The 19,366-nt window shown below is 46.7% G+C and overlaps 1 protein-coding gene across 1 annotated transcript; it reads right to left on the bottom strand.

The window, feature by feature from the left end:
• Positions 1-1,728: 1,728 nt before the first annotated feature.
• Positions 1,729-15,071, bottom strand: C7H21orf58 (chromosome 7 C21orf58 homolog). The gene is made up of 9 exons (XM_032692823.1): positions 14,993-15,071; positions 9,750-9,821; positions 8,154-8,211; positions 7,282-7,349; positions 6,523-6,666; positions 5,965-6,079; positions 4,415-4,554; positions 2,868-3,048; positions 1,729-1,814 (listed from the first exon to the last, which is right to left on the bottom strand). The coding sequence occupies exons 2-8, from the start codon at positions 9,810-9,812 to the stop codon at positions 2,893-2,895; spliced, it is 744 nt and encodes a 247-aa protein (XP_032548714.1). The 5' UTR covers positions 9,813-9,821; positions 14,993-15,071; the 3' UTR covers positions 1,729-1,814; positions 2,868-2,892.
• Positions 15,072-19,366: the final 4,295 nt, after the last annotated feature.

Genomic DNA, 19,366 nt, shown 5'->3' with positions numbered 1-19,366 from the left:
GCCTGGCTGAGCCTCGGGGGCAGAGATGGGGACTTGGCGTTACTCAGCCAGGCTTTATCCAAAGGCCTCTTTCAGAAATTGTAAAGCAATTCCACAGTCCTCAAGAACACTCACAGAGTAGGAGGAGAACCTGCATCTGCCAGGCTTTTGCTAGTGCTTCACTGGACTGCAGCTGCAGGGGCACTGGTGGGACAATGCAGAGTAGCTTTTGGGGTTGCACAGGCTCTCTCTTGAGGCTGAGATGTGAGCCACTCTGCTTGCCCAGGAGCCTCGTCCTGTCTTTGGGGACATCTTTCATCCAAGGAAGCTGCGTGTGACTCAAACATTTTGGGGTGTGATGCTGGGCAGAAGGTCCATGCCTAATCTGCAGAAGCTTTCCAGGACTTGAATGAGGCTGTGAGATGCCTCTACAGGCACCATTTCACATGCCCATCCTTGGGAGGAAATGCTCTGCTGAGCCAGGGCTGCACACAGCAAGCTTTGCAAAGGGAGGAGCCAATTACAGCCTGCACACAATAGTTAAACAGCAGACACTGAAAACAGATGCATTAGCACACACTGACCACCATTTGTTGCTCAACCTGCCATGCACAGCCCAAACCAACAGATTTGGCTCATAGAATCCTGAGGGTAGGAAAAGTCCTCTGCGGTATTTGAGTCCAATTGTTAACCCAGCACGGCCAAGCCCACCACCAAGCCATGACCCTGAGTGCCACATCTACACGACTTTTAGAGACCCACAGGGATGGGGGAGGACTTAACTGCTTCCCTGGGCAGCCTCTTCCAATGCTTGACAAACCTTTCAGTTAAGAATTTCTTCCTAATGTCCAGTCTAAACCTTCCGTGGTGCAGCTTGAGGCCATTTCCTCTTTCAGGCAGAGAGTGAGAAGTTGTAGAGAGTTATAAGAGTCTTGAAAGAGAAAGATCAAATCCCTCCACAAGCACAGCACCATTCCTTGTGGCATGTCCTGGCTGCCAGCCCATCAAGGGCCAGCAACTCAACAAACAGAGTTGACAGGAGCCACAAGCAGCCCCAGGTCCAAAGTTATATGGGAATGCTGGCCTTGGGGAGAGCAGGGGTCCCAGGTGGGCTGGCTGGGGTTGTTAAAGGCTGTTGGTCCCCATGGGCCCTGGCACTGCGTCCAACCCAGTCACCACTAAAGAGCCTCCAGTGGGTTTCTCTGATCTCCACAGCAGTGGATTGATCCAAACTGTCTGATTGACTCACACACACCCAGCACAGACAACAGAGCAGGGAGGGCAAAGAGCAAGGTAGGTTTTACATAGTAAATAAATTATTCATTAATTGTTTTTGGAGCACAGACTGCACACCACTAGCTTCCTGCAGTGGCTGTTACTATGTTTTCTTTGTTCCCAATGAAATTTAGGTCCCTGGGTCATCTTAATCAGACTCACTTGCAAACTGCACAAGGCAAACCCAATGTACAGATATTCTCTGCTTTAAAAACAGGAGAAGGTGGGAAGACACTGAGAAAGTGGTATGAAATCATTGTTCATCTTTCTATATTAAGGACAACCAGGATGCTGAGAGCATGAAAAAGTGTTGCCTGTAAAAATCTTTGAGCCTTTTAAGGAGCTGTAAATGAAAACAAAAAGAAGAGGATAGCATGGGCATGGATTAAAGCCTACCCTCTGAAAACTAGTGGGAAAAGTAAAGGAGGGAAAAGTGCTTGATTTCTGTTGCTGAAGAAAAAGACATGCCAATACTCAAGGAAGAACATCAGGATTTTATTACTTTTAGAAAGGCTATGGTCCACTTGCAGAGGATCCCATCCTGTCAGTATGTGGGCCACCTGCAATGAGAAAGATGTGTTTATTGTGTTTGGTAATAGCCAGCAGTGCTGCAGATGCAAGAAGATGTTTGGTCTCATAACTCATGGTGGAAGGCAGCTGAAGAAGGGGAAGGAGACAGCTCAAACAGCGAATTGCACTGATTCCGAAAGGAGCCAGGAGTTCTTTACTGGTTCAGATTACAAACCCATGTAAAAGGGAAATAGGTAGAAATGTTTATCCCTTATAATCCCATTAGGTAAATAATCTGTTCAGGAATTCAAATCCTCTGCTAAAGAAGGCCGTACAGATAACCCTGCCAGCAGGTCACAGGGGCCTAGGGCTGCAGCTGCCACCATCCTGTCCTTCTGTTCACTAAGGCTCTGAAAGAGCCACAGCACAGAAATAAAAGCTATGTTCTCACTGATGCAGCGGTGTGTCCCCATGCCACCCCCTGTGCTCCAGCAAAGTGCATTTCTTTACCAGCCAGCCTTGGCACGTAAGAACTTTCTAGCACCTAACAAGCCAACCAGGATAAGCTCAGAGGAAGGCAACAAAGCAAGTGAGCACCTGGAGGAGCTGGCTGTTGAGCTCTGTGCAGGGCTCAAGGGCTCTACAGACCTGGGAGCATCATCCTTTCCTGCACGTGAAACCCTTCTCCCCGAGCTGCAGGCACAGGTTCAGCTTTATTTCTGATGCTCCTCTCCCTTCGTACTGTTTTTTCTCAGCTGGTGAGGTTTTTTTCCCCAAGAATTTCCAGTTAGCAAATGTCTCAGCAGTGTTTTAAGAACGCAAATCCTGATGGGAACCTCAGCCTGAGTGTAAAACACATACAACCCCCTTGTTTAGCAGGTGACTGCTGGGTTCACAGGGAGACCCAGAACCCAGGGTAAGAGCCCCTGCAGAGCAGAGCCCCACAGCATGGCAGGGCAGGGGCTCTGTGAGGCAGGGACATGGCTTGGTATCACCTGTAGATCTTGTCTGATCCTCATGTTTATTCCACAATCTGCCTTGCTACCTCACCCTTGCAGGAAGAATGGGCTGGAAGGGTATGTCACAGCTGCCTGTTTACGTACCTAGGCTGGGTAGAGAGCAAGCTGCCTATGTCCAGGTCCAGTGGTGTGCCGTGGATGGGGATGGGAAGCCCCTGGGAGGCACTGGGAGCACCCCTGGGGGAGGGTAGTGGTGGTGGTGGTGCACCACGGGTGGCCTGGGACGATCTGCCTTCATTGCCAGGGGAGCAGCAAGCTGCAGGTCCTTGTTGGAGAGAGACAAAGTGTGGGTGGAGAAACCTGTGCCCCCATGGGAAAGGTCTCTGGCTGAGGGGCTGTGGTCCCACTCAACCACCAGTTCAGAAGGTCCAACAAACACTTGGTGACTTCAGATTTCCCCTGATACTCAGAGGCACTCAGATCCCACTCCCTCCAACTTATTCCATCGATCAATGCCAGGGAAATGCAGAGTGACAGGATGGCCTGGAGAAGCGGGGGGATCAGGGGATGCATTCTTTCTTTCAGCACAAGGAAAAGTTAGCCTGAAGGTCACGGGGTAAGAAAAGTATAGAGGAAGGTTTTGCAACACTAGCATATCCCCTCCTCTACAAAGATCAACTTTCCTTTCTTCTTTGATAATAAATGCCACGGAGGAGAGACTGAACATTTTTCCAAAGCACTTAAGGATCCTAAGGAGCTCTATCACCTTGTTAAAAATAGTTTAGGAATTGGGCATTTAGGGATATGTTCAAATTTACCTACCCCTCATCAGGTACAGGACACATTTTGAAAAAATCCCTATAGGGCTGTACATACTAAAATATATCTAAGAATCTGTCTTTTCAGAGCTGAGTAGCAACTAATTTTCATTGAGGCAAGAACTAGAGCAGAGAGGCTCCAGGTACCATCACAAAATCTGCGCTTCAGCTCTAATCCATTTGATACTGCCAGGTCAGCATTTACTAATAAAATAATTTGTAACACGAATATTCATAGAATTACAGAATGGTGTGGGTCGGAAGGGACATTCAAGACCCTCTCATTCCAAGCCCCAGCCATGGGCAGGGACACCTTCCACTAGCCCAGGTTGCTCCAAGCCCTGTCCAACCTGGCCTTGAGCACTTGCAGGGATGGGGCAGCCACAGCTTCTCTGTGCCAGGGCCTCACTACCCTACAGGGAAGAATTCCTTCCCAATATTTAATCTAAACCTATCCTCTTTCAGTTTAAAGCCATTCCCCACTGTTCTACTACTGCCTGCCCTTGCCAAAGGCCCCTCTCCAGCTTTTTCCCTGTTGTTTCCAGCTAGGGACCTGCAGCAGCAGATACTCAGTGTAAGGTGTCTTGTGTTAGTGGTTCAACCCTACAGGCCAGGTTGCTTTCAGAGCTGGACTGAATCCAGTCTGCACTTGTGAGGAAACATTCTTCCATGGGGTCCTGTCACAGTGCTCCTCATGGCAAAAAGGCTGTGCCGCCTCAGAAATAGGCTCCTGGCGTTGTGGGTTTGAAGTTGTGCACAGCTGTTAGATGTCCCAGACTCTCTGTGTGTTTTGTCCAGGCCCTGTATCCTCCCCAGGAGATCAGCCATTGCCTCGTGTGAGCAAGGATGCCCCTCAGGCCCAGGGGTTGTTACCTGCTGCATGTGCTGGAGTGGGGTAGAGCCGGGTTCCGTGCGCTGCGCGAACGCCGCCGGTGGCAGAGCCTTCAGCATCATGTTCTGCATCACGATCTGGTGCATCTGAGCATTCTGCATCAGCATCATCTCTACCATATCTGGGAAGAGGTCACCCCCCCAAGGAAGAAAATAAGAGCTTTACCAACGACTGACAAGCAGCAGAGGCATGACAGTGGGGAGTGCCCTCCAGCACACAGATGGGCCACTGTGACCAAGGCAAAGCAGCTGACAGGGGCACATTAAGAGTATTGGCATTATTTGCCCAGACAGTGCAAAATTAATGCCTTTGAATGAGACTGTTCATACCAGCTTTCCTCTTTCTCCTCCCTTCTACTGGAAAGCTGCTGATGAGCATCTTCTGTCTGTTCATTTCCCTGCAAGCCCACACCTCTGGTTGTGCTGAGAGGCTGGACAAGGGCTGGGGCTGTAGCCCTCCCTTACTCCTGGATGCACAGAATGTGCTCTCCGTTGCTTTGGCCCCAGACCATTGCTTTCCATGTGAGAGGTTTCCTCAAATTTGCGTGACATTGAAGTGCCACCTTGAGAGTCCACTGACTCATAGAATCATAAAGGATGGAAAAGACCTTTAAGATCATCTAGTCCAGCCCTCAAACTGCCACTGCATGCACATCAGATCTCCTTACCACAGTCTCTGGGATCACAAAGGGCCTGTGCAGTGTAAATAATTCACCTGGGGTAAGGTGAAGAGGAAGAGGCGAGAAAAAAAAAGTAGGGGAAGAAAGATCAAGGTGACTCTCCTTTTCCTTTTTACTGGTCATACAAAAAGTATTTTACATGTGGCAGCTTCAGAAGAGTCATGAATGAATTGAGACTATTTTGTTCGTGAAAATAAACTCTTATTCAAAAATCCAGATACTTAAATGAAGAATGAGCTGAGAAATGCTGTAGTTTCGTGACTGAAGATTTCTGTGTGGGTTAAAGAAAACTTTGGCTGAAGGCTGAGCCAGGGAAGTCATCCCAGGTTTTAGTTCATGTGTTATTCCACCTATGTTTAGAAACAAACCCTTTTATTGGCATTGCACTATATTTAGATCAGCACTTTCCACTATTCTGTCTTGTTTCCAAACACAGGGCATAATAAAAGCCTGAGGAGATTGAACAGCAGGTTAAGAGGGGACAGAAGAATAAAACCAGATTTTAGAAGCCTGTGTGTTAATTTTAGAATCACCTGGGCACACACGTTTGATCTTGTTAATATTGCTCAGTGCCATGAGCTGAGCTGTTCTGCCTTCCCAAGCTCCCCTTGAGTTTGTAACCCTTCTTTCTTTAGTTTTAGTGAAAAGAGTTTGTCTGAAAGCCTCTCGGAACTGGTGCCCATCCCAGTTATGGAGTGCAACTCCCACAGCTCCACCGGCAGCCTGTTCATGAAACAGCCCATCATTAACCAGCTTGCACACTGTCCCGTGCCCCCTCCCATGTGCCATGACACCTCACTTGCCCTACCCTGGCCTGCTGATGGGAGCTGGCTGCTGCACAGAGCACCTCACCTTCCTTAATGCTTCCAGAGCGGGGGGCTGCAAAGGGCTGGGCAGGGGGGATCTGCGTGATCACAGGGGATGGCTGAGGCAGCTGCTGGATGATGGTGGCAGGCTGAGGTGGGATCTGGAAAAAAGGAAGGGAAATGGAGAAGTTTGGGTTGGTTTTTGCCAGCTCCCTCATCTTTGGGAAGGGCTGTAGTCTGCCTGGACTTCAGGAAAATTTTGGGCATTGTCTCCCACGAGATCCTCCTGGGGAAGCTGTTGAGGTTGTGGGCTGCATGAGCAGACAATGATGTGCATTAGAGCCTGATTGAATGGCCAGGCCTGGGCAATCCTGCCCCTCCTTTTGCCGCCTTGTCCCTAGGGTAAACCATGCACATTGTTAATTTTGGGCCTTATTTGTAAGGTGATTCCCCTTAGCTTTTGCTGAGGGTAGCAAGGGTCCCACACAAGAGCAAGAGGTGTATCTTCCCTTTTGGTGGGATGAGCAATGCCATACAGCTCCCAAACGGTTGTTTTCTCAGACTGGCACAGTGCTAGTGATGTTTCCTAGGAGACAGTCCTTACTGTCTGCTGGATAATCCTTGGTGGCTCCTCTTGGGGAGCTGGAAAAGGGATCTGGTAGACTTGTGGGGGGACAGCTCTGTGATTATGACAATGTCCTCCAGCTGGTGCAGGTGGCTGTGAAAGCTCTTCCAGAAGGTGCTGCTCCTGCAAAATCAAGTCTCTTCTTAAAGAAAACCTGGTCACAGAAAGGCAGACTGTGTTGTTGTGCTCTCTAGACTAAATGGGATCACCCCCTGGGAACCTGCAGCAGGGCACAGCCAGTACCTGCGTAAGCATAAGGGAAGTTTTCCTTCCCACATATCTTGAAGCACAAGCAAAAAAAGAATGGGGGAAAAAAAAAAGTGCAGAACGAGAAGCCAAAATCTGGGAAAACATTTCATTAATGGTTGGTACCCCCCACAAACTAGGAATGAGTAACAGTTACTATTGTCCCTACTTCAGCAGCATTAAAAATCCCTTCTTTGTATTTTGGCACTACCCCAGAAAGCTTATGATACAGCAGTTCAAGACAACCAGAATCAAGTCACCAACTACCTGAAGCAGGTGCAAGCTTCCTTAGCTGTAGTGAGGGAAGCCAAAGTGCTCCCCAGGCCCCCCTCCCTGATTAGCTGTCCCAGCCTCCATATTCCAAAGCAGCAAAGCACTGATAGTGCCCAGCCCAAGAACCAAAGGATAGGAAAACACTGAATCCACATCAGCAGTGGATGTGCAGGTAAATGGGCCCTTTCTGTTGCTTCTGGCCACAGAGAGGGCTTTTACCCTGAGCTCCTGCAGCAGATCTTTCCTTCGCCTCAGGGCACTTTGGAGCATGTCCTCAGGTCTGTTCCCTGAAGGAGGAAAAGTCCATTATCTTCTCAAAGGATCACAAATACAGAGCTATTACAGCACCTACATTATGAGATTAATTTGGAAAATGTGTTATAAGATAGCTTGGCTTCTTCCACAAAAAGCTTTTGGCTGCTTGGGAAATGCATGTATGGATAACGACTCCGTGGCATGTGCAGTCACAGCTGTTCCACAGCTCTACAAAGGCAATGCACTCTCTCTGAAATGAAACTCTTTAGGTGGCTCTCTAAAGCCCCCTTTTAACCTCCTGGCTTAGGAACTCATTTCAGCCTGAAAGTTTCTAGATGTACTCTGTATATGCAGAGGATGACTGACTGTTGTGACACATCAAAATGAACTCAGTTTTGAATGTCAACTTTGCTTTTTCTTTTTTTGTTCTGAATCAACTTCCTCTTCAGTTCTCCCCACATGTGGTTGATTCAGAACTTGCTTGAAATGAAAATAAGGAAGAATGTTTTCAGATACATTGGAGACATGCCTGGCATCTGCTCTGGAAAGCATCACTTCAGATTTTGAAACTCTAAGTTGTTATAGGGATTTTTAATTTTTGGCCATAGCATTGGAAGTTTCCCAACTATTTGTCCATCAGCTCAATGAATGGGAGCCCAGGTTACAATCTAGAAATATCATTGAGCTTTTACTGGGAGCCTTTAACCTATAGGTAATATAATTATAAACAGTGCCTGTGTACTGGAATGGGATGATCGACTGAGGAACTCCTCCCTGAGAACATCACTAAGCTCTTTCTAAATTATGTCCATAATTAGAACAAATGCTTCTCTTACTTGCAGCTGGGAGAGATGACTCCATCTTTTCCAGGTTCTCCTGTTCATTTTGTAGTCTCTGTTGGTAGAACCATAATAAGAACTGGTTATGAGTCAGGCAGCAAAGCTCGCAGGAATTTCCAGCCCTACCTTATGACATAGGTTGGGATGGAGGAAATAAAGCAGAAGTGGAGACAAATGCTGGTCCTCACTACAAATCTAGTTACAGTAACAGAAATGTCATGCTTCCAACCGTCCAGGACATTCCAGACCTGAAAATTGATAACATGGTGAATCAGGAGATTTATACATAATTTATGTTGTAGGGAAGAGAGCTGGATCGTATGAAGAACTTGATAATGTCAAGTTTGGGGTATTTGGTACACTAATAGGCCTAAATGACCCTGTTCAGCTCTACCTGCCACTCATGTGCCCCTTTAATCTCAGCTCTAGGTCTTCAGTTCATACCTGAACTATACTGGATGAGCATTAATCTGCAGTGCAACCCCAGCCATGCCGTGACTGGCCACGGATTCTTTTAACCTTGATCCCAACCTTCAGTCACTTCCAAAGGTGGCAATGGACCTGCCTCACCACTGTGAGCTTGCCTGATGGATCTGGAATCTTGGCTGAACCTGGCCACCATCTCTGGCTCTGCCTCCAGCGAGGCCCCTGCTCTGCTGATGTGTTATTATGCTCAACTCCCTGCTCCTTAGAGAGCAGCTGGCCCTTGTTGCTCCCCAATGCTCAGAAATTAGAGACCTTTCACTCGCACACAGGCTCCCTCCGTGGTTCTGCACGGCTGCACGCTGCTGAAAGCTTTGCCCTCCAATGGCTGCTGCATCTAAAAAAGAAGGCTCTGCTGTGGAGACAGGTTAGACACCACTTGCAGCACCCACAACTCCAGACAAATTGCCTTTCCTTCCAGATCAGCTCAGGTGGTTAGAGCATGGTGCGGGTAACACCAAGGCTTTGGGTTTGATCCCTGTACAGGCCATTCACTTCAGAGATGGACTCGATGATCCTTGTGGGTCCCTTCCAACTCAGAATACTCTGCTCTCAGATAACACCCTAAGTGGCTTCTGGAGGATATTGAAGCAGAAGATCCACACCAGTGGATGTCGGATGTGCTGAGGGTGGAGGAACAGAGCAGAGTGGAGAACACAGAGTGCAGAATCACAAGCAAGGGGAGCTGGGATTCTGTGCAGCACCTCATATGCTGCCAGCCCATGTTTCACCAGGCAACATATCTGATGTGACAGCAGACATGAAGTTGCCTTAAAACAACCCGAGGTCCTCTTTATCCAAAATTTACTCCTAAATTTTGCCTGTCACAACTCGAACTGGTTTTCAGCTGATGACATCTCCCATAAGATCAAAGTCTATTTAATTTACCTTAGGTCCATGTAAGCTTGTACAATGTTATTTAAGAAAGTGACTAGCTATAGCACTGCTGCACATTGGTCTGCCTCTGCTTGCATGAAGAAAGACGTTCTCAGTTGGCTACCCCCATTGTACCTCAGTAGAGGTATAATATTTTAAAATACAATGTTACTGCTTAAACAGGCAAGAGTAAAAAGCAGAGCAAAGGTGACTGCTGCGGAATTATTCCCTTACCTTTTCTAGGAGTTTGAGTTTCAGTCGTGTCAGGTGGTCCACCACTGAAGGATCTGCCATCATAGTAGTCTCCTGGAAGAGCAGGCAGGCAAAACCAGGTTAAAAAGCTAAACAAAGGCAGGTAGGCTTTCAGTGGTCATTCTTTCCCCTCCGCAATCTTCACAGGAGAATAATTCCATTATTAAAAAATATTAATACAAGACTGGGAGAACCCGCGAGAAGAAGAGAAAAGCTGCAGTTTCACTCCAAGGTAAGAATGAGCACAGGTGGTCACCACAACGTCACAGGCACAGCTTTCCCTGCCATTTCCCTCAACACAATTTTGTGCTGCAGATCGTGATGCCTCCCTCCCAGGAGGGAAACTGAGGCTGAATATTTATTTGTCCATTCTTGGTGGTTGCTAGCCTTCCCCTGGCCGTGTTACTAAGCCTGGCCTCTGTGTTGTTAGAGCCTTTTAAGTAGCTCAGAGTTTTGTGCCTGTAACCTGGTTGCTAAGTTTGCAGTGTCGATGCATAACATAAACAATTTTATCTCCAGGCGTAGAAGCTTGTGTACCTTCAGTAAAGCAAATGCCCAGCACATTAATGGACAAGAAAAAAAGAGATAAAAGCCAGTGGTTCCTTAACAGAAGCCTAATGGAAAGGGTCAGGTTATGATTTTGCTTATTGACACCTGTTTATCCCACTGTAAAGGGCATAACCCTTCACACGAGTTTTCATCGCCACATAGTAAGTAAAAACTCTGAAAATGAGGGAGCATAGCTGGAACTCCTCCCTGGCTAAGTTCAACCGTAAAGAGGCTGTAGTGTAACATCCTTTTGCTTACCATCCCCTAAGCAACCTGTAGAGTGGCTCCCCCTACCAGCATAAAACAGGGTAACATTTGTCAGTGACATCCATAAAATGAACGTCGAGGCGTAAGAAACCAAGTAGCAGACACTCATTCTCAGTATCATGTTTTAAGCCCAGTTCTGCTCCTAGGAGAGCAAAGTTACAACCCCTTTCTCACTTGAAGGCCACAGCAAAACTGCAGCTGAGCCACTGCCGGCAGCTGGAGAAGCTGAGAGATGCTTCCAAGCTGTGTGGGAGCAGTACAGACCAGCTCCTCCAGCTGTGACCCCCACGGCATGTGTGTCGTCTGTCCTTAAAAAATACACAGGCTAGGAGTCCCTGGAGAGGTCAGAGAAACTTCATTATTAGGCAAAAAACCCCCTTTTTGATTGCTAGAGAATATTGAGCTGATGCTTTGCCATCAGCTGGTTTAATACAGTGCCCCCTGAAAGTTAAATTTCTAGAGCCTTCATTGCAGTATAGATAGAGGGTTACAAGAAAGGTTGAAAAAAAGACCCAGGTATAAATATTCCATTAAAAATACAGCACCAGTGTTAAGAAACTGAGTTGACTAAAGGGGAAAGGAAGAGAGAGAAACTTCTTCCTGATGTGACAGATATCCCGGAGGAGATCCAACACTAGGTAAAAAAAAAATAAATGCTTTCCAGTAAATCTACTAAATGGATTTCTCTTTTCCCACACTTATGGATGCCTTGGTCACAGTGTGATCCCTGCTCTAGGGACAGCTTACAACCTGCTAATTAATGACTTGCCAGGAATGTGCCAGTCAGGCACAGGATCTTGCTGAAAGGGATCTATAGCAACACTGAATCCCAAACAAGGGATCACACTTGAGCATGAAGATGCAGAAGAGCAAAATCAGACAAATTTAATTCTACCAGGGAGTAACAGCAGGGCTACATGCACCTCACAGGAGACAATTATTCTGCTCTGTTTAGCAGTGCTGAAGTCAGAGTTTGGACATTGTGCCTAATTTTAGACATGGTGGCTTTAGAGGGAAAGGAAGTGCAGAAAAAAAATTTAAAATGGTACATTTACAAAATGTAAGTTCTGAGGAAGACTTGTAAGAACTGCCTTTATTTAATTAGTAAGTGGATAGTGAGAAGAGGACAGGCCAGCAATCTTTAAATAAATGAGAGGATACAATCAAAACCAAGATGTATGGGGGTTCTGTTTGGAAAAGGCTGGGCATTTGGCTTAATGAGAAAGAGAAAAACCTGATAAAAACATGAAAAAAAAATCTCAATTAACTAGTAAGAAAAATGATGGAGCAGCTATGAAAGAAAAAAAATTCACAGAAGTTGTTTACAAACAATATGAAACAATGAAAAACAAATGCTTTGAACTTTGTAGGACTATTAGATACTCCTCAGATACAAGAATGGATTAAATAACCTGGTGATGTCCATACCAGTATTACATTTCTCTGATGTCTTTTATTGATTTTGATACTTTATACCCTTAATTTTAATAACTAGGAGTTCTAAAAGACAATATTAAAAGAATATTTTATTAAAACAAACTGACACACCTGGAAATGTCCAGAGACAATAAACTTCCATGCTTTGGTTCCCTAGAGAGCAGACTCTACCATTTCAGTCTTAGAAGACTGTTTTAATGTATTAAAGGAGTTAAAAGAATAAAAAAAACCCCACAAATTACCAGAAGAACATATAATTTCCTTCCAATCAGTTGTCTCCTTCTGTTGCAAATTAATATTTGAGTCAACTGAATTAGATCAGCACTGGAAATCCTGACATTTCAGCAAGCAGCCAGAGATATAAGAAAATATAATGCATCAGTTGTTTATTTAAAAAAAAAAATAATTTGTCAACAAACCAAGACCTATCAAGCCCAAACAAACTTGATGATGGTGGAGCACCTCTCCTACGAGGAAAGTCTGAGAGAACTGGGATTTTTCAGCCTGGAGAAGAGAAGACTTTGGGGTGTCCTAATTGTGGTCTTCCAGTGCCTGAAGGGAGCTGCCAAGAAAGATGGAGAGAGACTTTGGACAAGGGCTTGGAGTGACAGGACAAGGGGCAATGGAGTCAAACTAAAAGAGAGTAGGTTTAGATTAGATGTTAGGAAAAAGTTCTTCCCTGTGAGGGTGGGGAGGCCCTGCACAGGTTTCCCAGAGAAGCTGTGGCTGCCCCATCCCTGGAAGTGTCCAGGGCCAGGTTGGATGGAGCTCTGAGCAACCCAGGATAGTGGAAGGTGTCCCTGCCCATGGCAGGGAGTCGGAACAAGTTGATCTCTAAGGTCCCTTCCAACCCACACCATTCTGTGATTCCATGAAACATGAAGTATTCATTTTTAGCCGGAGCGAGAAGTCAAAGCAGCAATTAATTTTAAATCAATTGTTTTTAAATGACATCTTATTTAGCAAGTTTGCCATTATAAATGGTGTGATATTTTATCTTTTTCTTTTAAGAAACTTCTTAGTTCTAAGCTTAAGCTTCCTTTCACTTCTCAGTGTTGTGGTTTAAAACCATCTATAAATTAAGCTCCAAGCAGCTGCTTCCCTTCCCTCCACCTTCTCCAGTGAGAAAGGGACAAAGAGGTGGAGTAAGGCCAACATATACTGTCCACCAGCAACCTCTGCAGTGGGTAAAACTTAATCTTCACTTTGCTCTGGATGCAGATGAGCTTTCTGATCACTAGAGAAAGCCTTGCTGTCCCTGCCTTGCTCAGCTTTCTCTCTGGAGCACACTGCTCTGGTTTTTTGGTTGTCTGTAATGTGGGAGACCAGGAAATTGCTACAAAATGGTTTATTGTGAGAACAGGAATACGTCCATGTTTCTTCCCACATACTTGCATGATGGTTGACACAGGCTGGACAGCAATAGTCCACAGGAGCAAGCTAGGTCCAGTTCAGGACCTGCACAATGTAATGTCTGAATCTGGGGCAAAAGTCCACACTTCTATGACCCTCCAGAAGAACCCAACTTAAGGGCCAAAGGCACAGAAAGGATCGGGGATAGAAAAGGGGGTGCTAGTTCATAAAGATGCACAGATGTCAGTGTTTCTTAGGAAGAAAAACCCAGTGTATTGCGGATTACCTCTGAGCTGAGCCAAGTAACAAATTTGATTAAAACCTGTATTTTCCAGTGTGATTTTAATGTCTTCAAAAGACAAAGAAGCCACCATTTTTGTAGGTGACTCTAAGGTTAATAATACTCAACATTAGGAAAAGAGCACCTCATTTCTTCCTTGTTATCTCACAATTATCTCCAGAGGTCACTCTTGTTGCACCTGTGCTCCTGGATGCAGGGACTCTGCGTTTCCTTACGGCTCAAGGAAAATAAAGCAGTGAGACCTCGTAAAACATGAAATATATCTATAAAAGGTTGTCTAGGCCTGCTGTAAAGGGCAACATTTCCACACAGGAGTTTATAATTGAGCTGGATGCTGACACTGGGGTTTAGAGACGTAACAAGAACTAATAGTTTTTGCAGCAGAATGTACCACAGAAAATGACTGTGCCTCAATTTAAAGACATCAGCCAACTAAGGTGAGGAAACAATGAAGGAAGGAGCTGAAGCAGCCGAGCAGGCAATACCTGGTTGATGTATAACCCGTAGTGTTATCTTAAAGAAATTCATAAGGTGGTCACTCAGAGCTTTGGGGCCTTCATACAGACATGACCACCAGAGACCCTCAGAAACCTTATAAGGATATGGATATATGCTAGTAAGTGTTTGGAAACGTCAGGAATATGGAACAGGAATGCGGGGAACAAAAATGAATAATTGTGTAATGCAGACATATCAGCTGGAACTGAGATGTCACGGGATGCATTTTAGCGAGCTGATTCCTGAGGCACCTGACACACCAAAATCATTCCAGCGTGCTGGAATAAAAGAGCACCTGGCTTCTAAAGCTCACGAATTGAGCGCCGATTTTAGGCAGGTCACTCCCCTGTGCCAACACCTCCGTGTCCAATAGGGCCGCCGGCACTGGCCACTGGTAGGGCATAGATGTAGCCTAAAACGTATATTGTAATTTTACTAGTGCCTTTGTACCGGTTTTCTAAAATGCTCGATAGATGAGAATTTTAACAACGTAAAGGGTTTCTCTTATCTGTGAACTGGACTGAGAAAGGGACGTAACATCTGACAAAACCAGTCAAAGCTATTCAGAAGCCTTGGAGGTGCTCCAGAAGGCGTGATGCTGTGCCAAAGGAGACGAGGAGGAGGAAGAAGAGAAGATGAAGATGAGGTCTTGTTGAGACTCCTGACTCAAATTGGGGAGGCGTGGCGAGGGCGGTACTGTGGGAGGCACGGTTTCGGAAGTGGGCGTAACAGCATTAGGTAATGCTTTGAACTGTTAATTAGGTAACCAAATAAAAGCAAGAGGCTTTTGTAACCCAGGCACGCACGCTTTGGGAAATACCCCTGCGCATCACGGCCGCCGTAGTAAAAAGAGTGCTTTTCGCTGTCTTTTTGAAAGTCCTAGAGTGTTGTTTTCCGGCACCACAGACGGAAGGGCGCGGCTCCCAGCGGCGCCCTCAGCGGCTGCAGCTCCGGCTCCCGGGCGGGAACAGGGAGCGCCATTGGCCACCTCCCGCCGTGGGCGGGGCCGTGGCCGGCGGCCCGTTTGAAACGGCGCGGGCGGCTCCCATTGGCGGCCGCCGCGGGGGGGCGGGGAGTGGGCGGGGCCTGGGGTGCGCCCCGGCCTATCCCAGGCGTTATTTAGCGCGGGTGGGCGGGGCCAGGATGAGGAACGCTCTCGCCATTGCTCGGTGACCCTGCCAGGTACCGCGCTCTGGCCAATCCGTGGGGAGCCCCGCTGAGAGGGCGGTGCTGGCGCGGCCCCGGGGCGGCCATGACCGCGGCCCCTCAGTCCCCGCTCCGGTGACGGCGTGGGGGGCGTGGGCCGGGCCGCACCGACCTCCACATGGAGGCGGCGGAGGAGACGCGGCGGCGCAAGCTGGAGGCCGGCAGGGCCAAGGTGAGGGGAAGAGGTGCCGGCTGGGCGGGGGCTGCGAGGGCCGGGGGTTGCGGTATCGCCCCAGCCCGCCCGCGGTCTCTGCGGGGCGGGGGTCCGTGCGGGGTCCCGGCAGCAGCTGGGCTGAGCGGCTGTGCCGGGAGTCCGCGGGGACTCACTTGGGCAGCGCCGCTCTGCAGGGAAAAGTATGCCCGGCAGGCTGCCCGGGGGGCTCCCATCCTGCCACTCGGGCACCGTCCCAGGTGAGCCCGGAGCAGCTGACAGCAGTGCGTGTGCCTGCCCCCACGTCCTGCTTTGCTTTGCTTTGGTGTTAGCTTTTAATTGCCAGCTCTCCCGATTTTATCTGGGATTCGGGTATTTGGGGGAGTACTGCGTTTCCAGGTGAGGATCCCAAAGAGCAGACGTTGTGTGTTTTAGTATTTATTATTGCAGCTACAACTTCTTGGGGAGGGGCAGAGGAGGGGCAGCACCATCTCTGCTCTGTGGGGACCAGGGACAGGACCCCAGGGAAAGGCCTGAAGTTGTGCTAGGGCAGGATCAGGTTGGATCTCAGGGAAAGGTTCTTCCCCCAGAGGGTGGTTGGGCACTGACCAGGCTCCCCAGGGCAGTGAGCACAGCACCAAGGCTGCCAGAGCTCCAGGAGTGTTTGGATGATCCTCTGGGGCACAGGGTGTGACACTTGGGGATGGTCCTGGGCAGGGCTAAGAGTTGGACTCCATGATCCTTGTGGGTCCTTTCTAACTCAGCTGATGTATAAAGATAACATTCTCTTAGTAATTACTGTCTGCAGCCATATGATTAACGCTTGATGTGTGTTAACCCCCTTAGATAAAAAAAATTCTGCTTTGTTTTGGTATCAGTGTTGAATAAGCTGGTTAGAAATGCCTGGTTACTTTTCTTTTAATTCAGCATTTCTGCTGGGTTTTGAGCTGTTTCTGTCACATTTCCCTTCTGGCTATGTCTTACCAGTCTGTGGCTACAGCCACAGGTTGAGAAGTTACCTTATTGTGCTAAGACCTATGTTAACATTTCTGTTAACATAAGTTAACTCTCAGTGCAGAATCTGTTTGTAGTGAGAAAAAAATGTGATAGACTTGGCTTGAATAAGTTACCAGTTCCCACCTGTTGCACAGCTGTTGTTTGCCATTGAAAAGAAAAAAAGCACGGACTTGCATTATGTTTCAGGTTACGTGTGCAGAGCCAGTGCTGCATTTACTGTTTTTTTGCACTATGTGTTAAATCTCTCTCATCTTCCCATTTAAAAAAAAAAAGCATAATTAGCAGCCCCATCAATGTTGTTGCTGCACAGTGTCATGTACCTGGTATGCTGAGAGGAGAGGAAAGGGTTTAGAAAGGCAGAGGGAGTTGTAGTGCTTCCTCTGCTTCTTAAAATGTCACGGAGATCTGTCCCTTGGCTGGCAGGCTGTGGGCACCAGGAAGTTTTCAAAAACACCGGGATGGATGAATGAATGGAAGCAGTATCCGTTGGGGCTTAGTAAACACAAAGGTAGTGTGTTAGGGTTTGTAAGGCAAGCACGTGAGATGCACGTTCATCACTATGCTCATACCCAACATCTGCCATGTGTGGCTGTGTGCTTGCCCTGCTGTTGTATCTTTACTTATATATCTGAAGTTGTAGAGCTGACTTATGGAACAGGTGCATATTGGGCTAATTACTGGAATAAATGCCCCTCAGTGTAGCCCGTGGTGTGTTCTTAATCCCACGGTAGGATGTGGCCATGCTGCTGGACTGTAACTTCCTTCAGAAACTGTCTTTGGATAGCTCATGTTTAAAGGCCCTCGTGTAATAGAGCCATAAGGAGACGTTTCTCCTGTTTTGTTCTTTTGTTTTTCTTTTTTCCTGTTTTCTTTGTGCTGTCCTCCTCTTGAATGCAAGTGGAGTTTTGAAAGGGAGGCAGGACCGTGAACAGGTACAGGTTTTCCTTCCTGTGGTGCAGCTTAGAGCAGTTTAAGGTGATCCCATCTGCGGTCTGACACAGAAGTGTTCAGTGTTCATCAGATCAGCTCCCTGAATCATCTCATCTCATCACTGCACAAGTAACAAGGGGACAGCAGGGGACAGGAGAGAGGCTGGTTGTGTAGCCTGTGCAGTGATGGTAACTGCAGTCTGATACTGCTTCAGTGGGGAGGTGTGAACTGCTGTGGGGCTTTTTGCTTACCTCCTCCCTCCTCCCCCAAACCCCCCCCCCCCCAATTATTTTATTATTGACGTCCGTAGATTTTAGTCTGCTAAGCAATGACTTGGGAAAGAGATATAATGTAAATGTTTTCATTTTAAAATCAGTACTTGCATTTAAGTTATCACATAATAATAACAACTGTTTTATTAGTTGGAAATTGTAATGATTTGGCAGCTAAGTGCTGACTGTATCAGGTACTTCGGATTCCTGTTTTTAATAAATACAATAGTAAATAATAAATGCAATACTGATAGCCAAGGTGTAATAATGGAGAAACAGAACAAACCCCAAGTATTCAGTGCTTCTTTTTTCTCCTTTTTATTAGCTAGTCATGCCAGCCCCCTGTGTCTTTAGTTACAGAACTCTGTGTGCCATACCCCCGATGTGAGTAGCTTTTGCTCTTCCTGTATTTTACACGTTAGGAGATGAAAAAGGAGTTCAGGTTTTCCAGGAAGTTCTTCCACTTCATCATTTTGAAGAAGCTCTAGAAAACATTTCTGGGTTTTGTCTGAGGGCACTTATTGCTTATGTTTGCTGTAACCAAGAGCTGTATCCAAGAGGTTTATTTGGACAACCTGTTTCTGTTTGGTTGCGATGTGGTTTTCTGTTCAGTTCAATTTTCTGTGGGTGTTGGTTTTGGTACTAATTTCTGAAGCACATAAAGCAGCAGGTCAGCTTCTAACTGACTGTTTCTGGTGAAATGAAGTTGCAGAGTGTTGGTACCCACAGAAAGGTGGTGTTCTGTCATGGAGAGCTGCTTTGGCTGCTGTGGTGGACAGTGCTCTTGGGGTTCCTGTGGAATGCTGCATCTTGGCTAGAAGTGAAGCTTTTGCCTTTGCACTTTTCTAGAAAGCAAAGGGAGAGTGAAATCCTTCAAAAGGGGCACAATGGGATCTCACTGTAATGGGGGAGAGGCAGTTATGTCACGCTTGCTTCACATTCACACTTGCTGTTTTGTGTTGGATGACTGAGAATCTGATGTACTCTTACAGTGACACTTAAATTTGTGTTGCTGATTGAAGGCTTGGGAAACCCGATATTGCTTTAAATAGAACTTTTCCCCATCCAATGATTCCATAAGTCTGAAGAATATTTGACTCCAACCACTCCACCAAGTCCAGCAGTTTCATTAAATTTTGGCATTGTTGGTTATTTTTGCATGATACGTATTATGATTTTGTGTGTTTAGTGCATGTGAATGGGACAAAATATGTTTTGTTTTTTTTGGCTGTGCATTTAAAAATTCATGGTTGTGTATTCAGTCATGCCAAGTCTTGGTATTTTAATGTCAGATACTCCGTGTCCCTTCATGAAATCATTAACTGCTTTCCATGGTGCCCACTCTCTCTGCCTTTCCTTTCTCATCTTTTCTGGTTGTTTTACACTTGTTTTCCCTTTTTCCCTGCTTCAGCAGTTTCCTCTATTCTCTGTTTTTCTGCAAGTTTCCTCCTGCCCCGTTTTCCCCATGTTATCAGGTTAATTAGTGCACTAGCTATTTTTAACATGTATTGCCATCAGTAAGTGCTAGAGTTAACACCTGATTTCAGAGAACAGTATTTGTGTCTTACTGCAGCTTTATGTACTGGCCTGTTCATTTTGCTTATCGTGAAAAGCACAG

The sequence above is a fragment of the Chiroxiphia lanceolata genome, chromosome 7 (assembly GCF_009829145.1).
Source record: "Chiroxiphia lanceolata isolate bChiLan1 chromosome 7, bChiLan1.pri, whole genome shotgun sequence".
Classification (NCBI taxonomy): Eukaryota; Metazoa; Chordata; class Aves; order Passeriformes; family Pipridae; genus Chiroxiphia; species Chiroxiphia lanceolata.
The sequence above is the reverse complement of the archived record's forward strand: the minus strand, read 5'-3'. Positions and strand labels throughout refer to the sequence as shown.

Bases quoted from the DNA above. Each gene is read 5' to 3' on its own strand.
- C7H21orf58 (XM_032692823.1), bottom strand. From the start codon at position 9,812: ATGATGGCAGATCCTTCAGTGGTGGACCACCTGACACGACTGAAACTC. The intron at 8,212-9,749 runs GTAAGGGAATAA...TTCTACCAACAG, and splicing joins AACTCAAACTCCTAGAAAAG to AGACTACAAAATGAACAGGA. The intron at 4,555-5,964 runs GTGAGGTGCTCT...ACCTCTTCCCAG, and splicing joins CTCTGGAAGCATTAAGGAAG to ATATGGTAGAGATGATGCTG.